The following is a 12,359-nucleotide window of genomic DNA, read 5'->3' as shown; positions in this document are numbered from 1 at the left end:
CGTCCCGCTGAGAGCTGGAGCTCCAAGTTTGTAGCGACTTCATTTGTTGCAGCTAGGTTCTTCATGTAAAGGGAGCATCTTGAAGTCAAGGGCCAAAATTAGAGCAGACGGTAAAAAAGAGAAAAAGAGACAGCTAGTTTGGGAAATCTAGGTTTGCTATAATTCGCCACGGTGAGTTTTATGTTATCTCTATGCAAGGCTAAAGGAGATCGCGCCCTTTGCTTTCAACTAAAAATCTGCTTTAATATCCTTCCCAAAGTTGATAGAAAACTAGCAGGAACTATTAAAGCTATTTCACAGAGCATGTTAAGCTATGTTTTTGTCAATTTAGATAAGATTGTTGGGAAAGAGCATTCTCGAGTAACTTCCGGTTTTGTAGATATAGTTCGTCCTGCTGGGCTCTTTCTCCACAGGTCAGTAAATATTTGCCCTTTCTTGTTGCAGTTAATGGGGGAATATTTCTAACTGTGTAAATTCCCCACTCTTTGATGGCGGGTTCTTCTGGATGGACATTGAAAGGTATTGTGTACTCCCATGATTAACCAAAGAGAAACATACGTGGAAGCGACGAAAGTACTGTACAACTTACACAATTTGTGTGCAAGACTTCTGATGTGATTTAAGAACCATGATCTGTTCAACTCCAATAGGTATGTAATGTGTCTTGCTTTTACTCCATGAGTTGAGCGTTTGCGAGCTTAAATGACACAACAACATACAGCAGCTGAAAGAACTATGGTCATTTCAAAGTTGTTTCCCGTGTTAAAAGTCTTCGTTTAGTGACCTACAATGTATGTTGTCATTTTAGCTCTCATTTATGTTTTGCTATAAGTACTGATCGATTATTAGTTGAAACTTAAAAACCCTTACATAACTCCTTGACAATTTCACCCCAGGCATTCTACTACCTAGGTGGAGTGGGGAATTTGACTATGACCAAAGGTTTAACCAAAGAGTGACAATTTTTTAGGGTTCCAAAGTCACCCAATGCCTGTCTTTCCTGAATTTAAGAGGTGGAATATATCTCTTTTTGTATCCAGGTGATCTGGTGACCTAATTCGGAGGACTGGGGAGAACAATTTTAATGCCGTATCCCACAACCGCGTGCGACCTTCAATGTTATTTCGAATTCAACATGGCAGAGGCGAGGTTAGATCTCGGTGGTTTCCACTTGAGTGTTCATTCAGTAACAGGAAATGTGGGAGACACGGAATGATCTGTTAAGTTTTGGCGATGGAAATACTGCAGGGAATTTGGAAACAAAACCTAAGGCCGCGCGCAGTTGTGGGATACGGTGTTAAAACTTTTCTTCCCAGTCCTCCAAATTACGTCACCAGATCACCTGGATGACTGATGAACTGAAAACATTTTTCAGTGCTTTCTAAGGTACAGTAATCAATGAAAAGTAGACTTTTAATTAATTTCAGGGCTATCTTTTATAGCTCCATAACTCATCAACAAATATTTCAGAGGTTTTTACCAGGAGTCAAGCTGGCTTTAATTCCTAAGTTTTCATTGGGTACAAGTTGATGTGTTAACATTTTTAAAAAGGTTTTGAAGACTGATCTTTTTAAAAAGTTTTTTCGGTGAATGTTTGTAAATTTATTTTGTTTGTAATAATTTAATTAAAATTTATTCATTTTTGTCAGTTGTAAAGTGGAATGCACGATTTATTACAATTGTGCATTATAGATGGATTGTTTATTATTTTTAAAAGAATTAAAAAGTTGTGAAAAAACACTTAGTGGTGATATAAATTTATAGGAGAATTTTCATACCGAATGAATTTCTCACAACATTTTCTTTTTTTGCTCAGGTGAGATGAATTGGAATGATGCCATCTTCTACCCCTTTCATATTCAAGGATTTCTCCAATAATGAGTAAAATTATCTGGTATTAGATTCAAAGTATGTGAATCATGTCACAAGAAGTGTCAGTAGAAGCTAGGGGGGGTTACTCCCAAGGCAAGGAAACACTGGATATTACTCTTTTGGGGAGCGAATGGAATTCGTCAGCTGGTGGGATGTCAACATTAAACCGAGAGCTTGTGATTTATCTGTCCCAACATCCAATGGTTAGAGTTTCTCTCTTGGTTCCAGAAGGTGTTTGTACTGATGAGGACAAAAAGGAGGCACAAAGTTTTGGGATCCATGTTCTTGATGCAAGAAAACGCCCAGGTTATGATCCTCTTGACTGGCTGTGCTTCCCACCTGAAGGTCATAAAATGGATGTTGTTGTTGGCCATGGTGTGAAACTCGGCCGACAAGTGCAATTCATAAAGTCACACTTTCAAAATTGTACTTGGGTTCATGTTGTCCACACTGCTCCTGAAGATCTCAGCAAATACAAGGGATATGCTTATCCTATTTCAAAAGGTGAAGAGAAACATTGGGATGAGGTTAGTCTTTGCAAGTATGCGGACCTGGTTGTTCCAGTGGGACCAAGACTTGAACAGGCTTACTCTTCTTATTTGCAAGGGTGTAAGAAAGATGATGATATTTTTGAAATGGTTCCAGGTCTATTTAATAGGGAATTTGGGACCTCAGTGCAGAAGGCCAAAGTTGATAATGACAATTTCAATGTGTTGTTGTGTGGGCGGGGAGATGATGAGGACTTTGAGCTGAAGGGATATGACATTGCTGTTAAGGCATTTGCTGATCAACGCCTGAAAGGAAGACGTTATTATCTTTTGTTTGTGGGTGCCCCTGATGGGAAACAGGAAGAGGTCAGGAGAAGACTTCTGAACTGTGGAATTACTGATGAGCAGCTGACAGTGCGAAAATTTGTGCAGAGCCGTGCAGGAATGAGGGATCTCTTTTGTGAAGTTGACCTTGTCATCATGCCTTCAAAATCAGAGGGATTTGGTCTTGTTGCTCTTGAAGCATTATCAGCTGGTTTACCAGTTCTTGTAGGGAGTAATTCAGGATTTGCAAGAGCAGTACAAAGGATTCCCTTGGGAGCATACAGCATAGTTGATTCAGAAGATCCAGGTAAATGGGCTGAAGCCATTGAGGGTGTCGGTGTTAGACACAGAGTGTGTCTTCAAGAAAGCAAATTACTGAGAGAAGCTTATGGCCAGGAGTACTGTTGGAAAAGACAATGTGAAGCACTTGTTGACAAGTTATGGAGAATGGTTCATGGTACGGTAATTTATATTTATTTTCGTGATCTGGATTACAGTTTTTGTTTCCAGAGGACCTTATGCCTTTTTTTAGTCCTGTGGACTGGAAGTTAGCCCTGGGCAGATTCATTTTTAGACAGGGCATCAATCCTCATTAATAGAAAATTCTGCAATAATCCTGTCCTGTCATATGGGTGTGGTTGCCCAATTTAGTAATGATTAGCATTACTGGGGCTGTCCTCCCTTATAAGCCCTTGCCCCTTGGGGCAACAGTAGAAGCAAAGTTCCCTTCAATTCCTGAAATTTTTTGACATTGTTTCCCACTGCTGAGGCCATCAAGGTATTGGATTATGACAGGGAGGTAAAACGTGACTACAAAATAGTTGTCCATTAAGGTCTGCTAAGACGATAAAAGAGAGGCACATACATGTACATGTATAATACTGGAGTTTACAATAGACAAGCTAAATATTATTATATTACTGCGATTTTCATAATTCTGCAGAATCTCAAATTCAAGCGGTAAGGACCAAACCTTGTTTTGGCTTCCATCAATCAAATTTCCAAACATAGTGTTATAAGGATCAGAATTATACTTTTAGTTTGTCTGTTAAGCAATTCCAGACCTTTATAAAATTGTCTTACAATCTGTAACATTCCAGAAAACTCTTTTGCCCGAGGGCTTACTCGGGAGTTCTTTTACATTTATGCCTTGTTCGCAGACATCTCTTGGTTATTTCAGCACATAACAATAGGCAGGAAGATCAAGTCCGACTCCGGGAAAGTGTCTTGGAGTTTTTGTTTAGTTCACAGCTTCAATACCATTATAGAGTTTCTTCTGTAATAGGGTTGCTACATATTCCATCGCTTTCCATCAGCATCAAGTTCAAACTTACGAGTGTACTATACGAACCAATGATGCTGATTGGTAGGTTACGTTATGCATCCTTATTGATTTCGTTTGATTGATGGAGGCCAAAACGCACTTTGGCCATTGGCACTTGGGAAACGTGTTATAATAATGTTATGAAAAAAGTTTTGAGTAAACATCATTCTTATTAACCACTATTAAAGGTAAAACTAGCAGACTGTAAATAAAGTCAATAAGGAAGTGTTTTCATCCAGAATGAGAATATTTTGAGTACCTAAACCTAAAAAGAGTTCATGATCTAAAATCATTTTCTGAATGGCTCCAACCTTAATTTCTAGTTGCTGTTTTTAAAAAAAGGATATCAGTAGTCAAAGTTTATATCGGGAGAATCATCCAGTGACTGTTCAATTTGGTCTCTTTATCAGAGAGCTCTAGTTGTGAAGCGGCATCTGCTGTAGATAGTTTGGTTGAAGTACTGCCTAGTGCAATCCCAGGAGCATTTTGCCTGTCTGACGGTGCAGTGACTTCATACAGAAAAAATGCAAGGACATCAGGCCAAAGAAAAACTTCCTGCAGTGAAGAAATAGGTACAGTAGTTTTTCTGTTTTTTATCTCACAGCTACATTGAACACCCACGATTTCCTGTACATGTACCATAGGATATACATGTACTGCACTTCTTCTTCTTTTTTCACTCACTTTCACCAAAAAAAGCAAACTCCTATTTATAAGTATATTACATTTGAATGTACTGTGAAGGCTATTTGTGGTTGTGTATGAGTTAGAATGCTAGAAATGTAGTAATATAAACATTTGTGTGTGTACATACATGTATGTATTATAATTGAACAATAAAATCTTAAGCTTTAGAGGTAATACATTGCTTTTTTGTGAGAATTGTATACTTTGTCATTATGTAATTATAAATTTATATTATATAATGGTGCTATTTACATGACATTGTATTAGTAAGAGTAGTTTTAAGTGCTATCTTTATTTCCATGCAATCCATCTGAGCATTTGCCCAGGTTATGGAAATGGCCCAAACAGGGACAAAGAAGAACTCTGACCAAGATGGGAGTTGACCCTGTCTGCTGGTCATGGATTCAATTCCCACCCCTTTGGCCAGAGTTTCCTTTGCCCTTGTGTGGGCCTACTTCCATGGCTTTCAAAATATTTTATGAACAAAAGGAGCAGTATTTTTTTTAAAAATTAAAAATTTTCAAGACTTTCTTAATTCAGAGGCAATGAAAGAGTTAGTAAAGTACTCTTGAGAAAGTGAAAATACTACAGTCCATGTATTTACGAGAAAATAAAAAATAGTCATTTGAAAGAAACTGTTCCCTTGAAGAACATCACGTGGTCTGATATGGCACGGGAAAAAATAACAGATTCCCATTTTTGGCTATTTTAGGGTATTTTAAGAATACCAACAAAAATCCCAAATTTGAAAGAGTGAGACAAGTCCCAATCAGGGAACTTGGTTGGGAATTCCCTGGTTGGGACTTGTCTCACTTTGCCAAATTTGGGATTTTTGTTGGTATTCTTCAAAATACCCTAAAATATCCAAAAATGGGAATCTGTTATTTTTTCCTGTTTGGGAAAACAAAACTCACAACCTAAAGAGATCCATTCACTCCCCCATCTTTATTAAAGAGCCGACATGAAAACGAGGCTAACTTTTAGCATAATGATACTGCTGACAGTGGTGGAAAGGGTTTTGGTCGCAATTGATTGTGAGCACATGCAAGACGAAGAAACATACGCTTTGTACACAAATTCTCAAGACAAGTGTAGGCAAATTTTGAAAATTTTTTGCACTATTGAGTGGTTAGGATGTACGTGTAAACGTTTTAAGAGCTTTGAGTTGCACAATTTCAATTTAAACCTATTTATAAGAAAAATACAGTGGATAAATATTATTGATACATTATTCGCATCCCCACAAAAACAAATTAAATGGATTTAGCCATTGTATTTTTTAAAGAGGTTTGTTTCTGAAAAAGTTGTTAACCAAGTAGCCTGTGATTTGATGACCCACATCCGCTGGAGCTCTGACAGTAGCCGGCTTCTACTGAAAGCCCTGCCCACTTCCATTAGGGTTTGTGGGTGAAATGTTGAATTACATGTACATGTATGTCTTTCACTCCACTAATTAAAACCTTTGAAGATTCACAACTGATCGTGACTCAGTTCTTTGGGTAGCCACCTTGTCCTGTTTGGGGCGGTACAACAGTTTGAAATTGCCTCATTGTACCTTTTCCCAAATGAAGTGAAGGCAAGTCAATAATAATTTTTTATTACCTCTGAATGGACAGCAGCAGTCTACACTTGGACTATCAAATTCTGTGTGAAGAGATCACAACTTGACTGAAGTATCACTGTCACTAACTGATTCCACACCCTAATGTTGAGACAAGTATCAAAAGAGTCTGTCATTTGAAATGATTTAATTATTGTTGGACAGTACGTTAAATTAATTGTCACAAAAAAATAGTAGACTTTGGAAAAGAGCATAAAAGGCTTCAATGGGATTACTGCTTGAATTAAATTTACTATTTTTAATTAGTGGAAGAATTATATATCCTGTAAGTGACAAGACTGATCAGCATAATTATTAGGATTTCTTTATACAACTACCAGGTATTACATTAACTTTATGTAACTGTATGAGTGGAAGGCAAAATAACCTTTCCTTGCTCCTGCTAGTTTATTCCTGTTGTAGCGCTAGACTTTTAAATCTTGGCTACAAATTTATTAATGCTAAATTAATTACCTCTTGTTGTCTGATATAAATATGGTACTTTGCACAAGGCAATGAAAACTGTGGCTTACCTTGCATTTATTTACACAGAGATGTACATGAAAAGGGTAACAGGAAACTGACCACATTCATTAACAGTGAATGCTAACATAAACAGGAAAAAGCACTTTAATAATTAATCAATACATGTAGGATTTTAACAAAACAATGGATGTTGCATGGATTAAAAGCAGTGGACCTCTCTACATGTAACTTACATGTACTTGCTCAACATGAATTGATTATCAGATATAAAAGAACGTGGCAGAACCTCGCTAAATTTGGACATCAGTCTTGCATTCATGAAAGTGATAGACCTTGCAGCAAAATGGTTAATGGCATTTCTACAAAGGAAATGCCCATTTGTTAGAACCTTTAAATTAGCAGAAAGGATTATTTTTTCCACAATTAGAACTTTATAAACGTATTTGGTCTTTACAGGAATGGATGCAAATGAGATACGACAAAGATCAAAGCCTGCAGTGGCATCTAGAGAGGAACGTTCTTTGCGTGCATTTGGAGGTAGGAGAAGTATTTTAAAAGTGCCAGTGTGGGCCAGCTGTTCCAGAGGAGCTCTCCCTTTGCCAATTTCCTTTCTGGCAACGCACATGTACTGGTATATGGTCCGTCATTTCCCACAAAGTTTGCCATCTTCAATCTAAGCCCCCTGCAATACATACAAGCATTTTAGTTGTGGGCGGAAGGAGCAATAATTTTCAGTTATGTTAAGTTTTACTGACAGTTTTGAGTCGGCAATGCTTGAAACTTCCATACTGTACATGTAGTTCTTGCCAGCTATAACATATTTTGAGCAACTAGAGTAATGGGCTCTGCGACAGTAGACATGAAATTAGGTTAGTTTAATTTGTCATTTCTTTATGAGTTTAAGTCCTAAGAAAATCGAGAATCCTTGATTTAAAACAGTGATGATGGGTGGGGAAATGAAGACTGGATTATATCTTTGTATATATTATAATAACCCAAGTTATTCTCGCATTTTAGTTGGTTCTTGCCTATGACCTGTTAGAGGACAGATGCACGATTAACGTCACCATCAGCTTTTATGCGAATAAAGTTTAATTCTTTATAAAACAAATAGATTCCATGTTGCCTTACATCTGTTCAGTAATAGATCACAGAAGACGTCAAAATAATTATGTTAAGAACATCAGTGACACACTCTTCTCTCGCCTCGTGTGCCACTTTTTTGTTCTTCCCACATTTTGACGTCATCTGTGATCTATCACTGAACAGACGCACGGCAACATGGAATCTATTTGTTCAACTGATAATACAACTGTAAGACATCACCAGTAAGAGATAATTACATGTATTATGTACTTCAAGCTCGATCACTTGCTGTTGGAATAACCCAAATTACAAGTTACTTTTAAGTAATTCTATCTAAGAGAATCAGCTCTTCAAGCTTTCGTTTTATGGTAATGTAATAAGTTTTTTGACAAAAACTCTAAATCGTGATACCTGAGGAAGAATGATCCTTTCGACCTTTGCTTTTTTATTCAGGCATGGTCAAGATAGCTTCAGCTTCCATACCCGATGCTATATTTACCATAAGTTTTCAGAGGTCTAAATCAAGCTAGAATTTGTCAAAATAATCAGATCTTTATTTATTAATACTTGGTGCCTCAGATGTGTTTGGTTCACATTAAATTTTCCTTTGTATAAAATTGTCTGGGTTCTTAATAAGAGGGAAGTTCTTGTGAAGCCAGTGAAGTGCAAATACTTTAGCATGTTAGGCGCTTTATCAACTGTGAAATTTTCACGAATTATTATTAAAGATTACATTGATCGGTTTTGACCTTGAAGGAAACATAGTACTCATAATTTCCAGTATAAGTGCAACGTAGGAGGGAAAGTATGAATGAGAGAAGTGAGAAGTATATTTTTCAGAGGCTACTCTTTGCACGCCTTTTCTTTTTGCATCATTCCCGATGGACTGAGAGAGGGGTTGCATCTGTTGATGGTCAACGTGATATTATGATGCAAGAACTACAGAAAATCAGTGACATGTACATTAAAGGACTGTTGAGCTCAATCATTTGAATTGACTTTCCCTTTTAGCGTGTGATTAAACAGATTTTTAAGGGACATGTGGCCTACTATAAAGATATTAATTAACTTTGTACTAGCATGAACGTCATTAATTTTGATCACCATGAATTAACAAGATCTAATCTCATTTTCAGACACCCTTATTAAGCTCCTAATCAGTGTATCAGACCTAAACGAAGAACAAGAGAAAGAAGTCTATAATATTCTAGAAACCCAAGTCAAGAGTTTTGTGAAATCCCGTGACTATTCCTCAAATAAACGGAAAGGAGTGAGCGCCTTGACTGATTTTATCCACAAAGCCTATGAGGTATCCTTAATGGCTGTCAACGTGGGCTCTCTTGAAATCATTGTGGAGTGCCGTACCTTAAAAAGTCTTGAGCATCTGTGGAATGATTATCTCTCTGGTCACCTCAATAACGTGGCAGAACGATACCTTGTGACAGATGAAATGAAGAAGAAACTTGGACTGGAGACAATAAACCTGAAAACAACCATAGAAAAGGAAAACTACTTGGTCTGCAGGAAATTTTTTACGGAAATGCCAGGTGGTTGTTCATGTAAATATTTGATCATGACAAACAACAAAAGATTTTTTTGTGTGGGATTTCCCCACACATTGTCAGCACCGGCGGTGTGACTGGCTTTATTTGCATACGAGGGGCCAGGTGTTTGTCACGTGGTCTCTGTTAGAAAGAGAGAGGACCCTGGGAACCAGAGTGAGTGTATGGCGGCCATCACTCCTCTCGGCTGTTGTCCTTTGGCGAATTTCGACTTGTTTTCTCGGTGCGATTAATTTACAATTGAGGAGAAGTCGTCTTCCTTTCTGACGTTTGTATTAAGCGAGTTGTGCCAGCTATATTGCAAGGAGTCATGCCTTCAAACTTATCGGACAGATATAACATTAAGTGAAGCTATGATCTTCGCAGTTATGAACGCAATTTTTACAATTGCGTAGAGAAGCCTGAAAAATTCAGGACTTTAACGGGGTTTGAACCCGTGACCTCTACGCAATTGTAAAAATTGCGTTCATAACTGCGAAGATCATAACTTCACTTGATTTCATATCCGCAGTTCATATATGATTCATTTCATATACCATTTCATCATTGATTCATTCCTCACGGGACCATTTGTTACCCACAAATGACCAGCTCCCAACGTCAGTGGCTTCATAGCTCAGTTGGTTAGAGCGTCGTACCGGAATCGCGAGGTCACGGGTTCAAACCCCGTTGAAGTCCTGAATTTTTCAGGCTTCTCTGCGCAATTGTAAAAATTGCGTTCATAACTGCGAAGATCATAGCTTCCGCAGTTCATATATAATTCATTTCATATACCATTTCATCATAGATATAACATTATGACAAAGTCCAGTATTATCCTGTAGATTTACGATTAGCAATTTGAGATTCCCTCTTTTAACTACGATTTGTTGACACGTTGCGTGACGGCGCCAGTTTCTGTAGATTGGCAAGTTAAAAACTAATGCCTTCAAACTTCCTGTCAAAAATGTTCACATTTACTGGTAAAACAGAAAAGCTAATGAATTTGTAAAAGTATAGTTTACGTACAGTGGTGTAAGCTGGAAGCACGAATACTTTTAGTTGACATTTGCACTTGTCTGCTGATTTATCCAGCTTTTAAACAAATTCTCCTTTGCTGCTAGCGACTGATTCCAATATTTCCGCTGGTTAAGAAAAGTAGACGGCATTTACCTCTTTGTCGAACGCAAATATTTCATGAGTCTCTGAAGAAGTGCGTTCATGCCTGAAGCGCGTTGACTCTATCACATTTTGGCAGTTAATTGCAAAAGATTTGGTGGCTGAGAAACTCATGCGCTCAAATCCACCCAATTGTAATGCGTCACAAGCCCTAACGTGCAACATGTTTACTTCACTGACTCTTAACTCTGTCAATCACCGCCCCCTCCTTCCCCCGCGATAACTTGGGGCCTTGTGCAGCTTTGTCTGCTGACTGGGAAATACACAAAGAGTAAATGGCATTTCCCATCGAATGGAACAGTAGAAATCTCCTTACCATTTGCTAAATTTTCCAGTTTCCAGTCTCTCATAAGCCAAAAACAATTCGAAATGGTAAGCGCCATCTCGTTGGGCTGGTTTAGTGATTTTGGAAAAACTGTAACCCTTATTCACCGGTCATCCCAACCGGTTTATTCTGACAAATGGTAAGCACCCCAAATTTCCTGGAAACTAGAAGTGCAAACATGTTTCTCCCCTAACCGTTTTCTCGTCTGCAGCTTGGGATTCTACGGGAATCTTTACTCAACATTTATCACTATAACGTGACAAAATGTTTTACATTTGCTGTAATGCTAATCATCAACGTTTTAATATTTGACTGAAATCCCACACAAGTACGCATGGCGGACCTATATTTTAGTTATGCTTGGGAATCACTGTACTCTGTACAAGGAAGAGCTGGACCTTAGCCCTTCAGTGTAAGAATCTGTAATGTACATACAGACTTTTTGTTTATTATTTACTTTAGTAGATATTGCAGTAGTGCTGATCAATCAGTAAAGCTGGTCAAGAAAAAGAGTACCTGAACTAACGTTTTTGTTATCGTTAGTGTTTTAATTTTCTTATCAGACTAGTTCGCCCAATACAATGTGTTTATTTTTGTCCCTTTCATGAGGCAGTAAGGGCTTTATAGAACAGTTGCACCAACAACAAAGTGAATGTTCACGACAGAAGAAATTTAACAGTGAAAAGGTAACCACACCCACTGTCTCTAATCCAAATGGTGACTTTTCTTCATTTTCAGGAGAAGCAGACATTGATTTGTTATCGTCTCAACAAGGTTTACTTGATCAGGGATCCAGCACAAGTGAAATGAACACGTCTGCAGATTACACGGCTGTAAGTTCCTTGCATTATATGATAACAGGAAGTATTAAAATCTAAATGGATTTCTAAAAAAGCATGGGTATGTGTGCAAAGAAAAATACACATAATTTTAAAAATACAAAAGGTTAAATCTTTAGAATGCAAAAAAAGAACCCAAACAAACAAACAAAACGCAAAAAACGAATGTTCGTTTTTATCCTGGTGTACATGAAGATATCTGCATAACCTGGTTTATTATTGTGTAATATATCATACTTGTATAAGTGGTCTAAGGAAATGGTAGCCTCAGTCCTGCAATTTGCATTTTAAGGTTTTGGCTTTTTATGCATTGACCGCCATGAATATGTATCCCTCATAAAGATACATTTCTATAAGCTCCGAAAGAACAATACTGTGGAACTGAGTTCTTCATTGGCATTCATTTACATTCCAAGGGTCTTTCTATGCTATTTCTTGTTAATGAATATGAAATCAATTCTGATTTATGGCATTTCCCCCCTATTATAGATGTTGTAAAATTTGTATCTTCATGGTTTTTGCCAAGTAAATCAACTGCGTTTCAGTTGTCCTAAGTATCTCATCAATTCACTTAAAGTGCCCCTAACCCTTCAACTTATTTATTTTTG

The 12,359-nt window shown here is 37.6% G+C and overlaps 1 protein-coding gene across 1 annotated transcript in view; it reads left to right on the top strand.

The window, feature by feature from the left end:
* Positions 1–12,359, top strand: part of LOC137967743 (uncharacterized) — a 31,975-nt gene continuing 19,616 nt past the window's right edge. The window contains exons 1-7 of the mRNA XM_068814298.1: positions 1–171; positions 445–650; positions 1,817–3,141; positions 4,419–4,580; positions 7,238–7,318; positions 9,004–9,414; positions 11,651–11,745. Of these exons, the coding sequence (XP_068670399.1) occupies positions 1,920–3,141; positions 4,419–4,580; positions 7,238–7,318; positions 9,004–9,414; positions 11,651–11,745 (1,971 nt within the window). The 5' untranslated portion in view covers positions 1–171; positions 445–650; positions 1,817–1,919. The remainder of the gene's footprint in view (positions 172–444; positions 651–1,816; positions 3,142–4,418; positions 4,581–7,237; positions 7,319–9,003; positions 9,415–11,650; positions 11,746–12,359) is intronic.

This window comes from Montipora foliosa, chromosome 8 (assembly GCF_036669935.1).
Source record: "Montipora foliosa isolate CH-2021 chromosome 8, ASM3666993v2, whole genome shotgun sequence".
Taxonomy (NCBI): domain Eukaryota; kingdom Metazoa; phylum Cnidaria; class Anthozoa; order Scleractinia; family Acroporidae; genus Montipora; species Montipora foliosa.
Note: the sequence above shows the minus strand (reverse complement) of the source record. Positions and strands in the feature narration are given on the sequence as shown.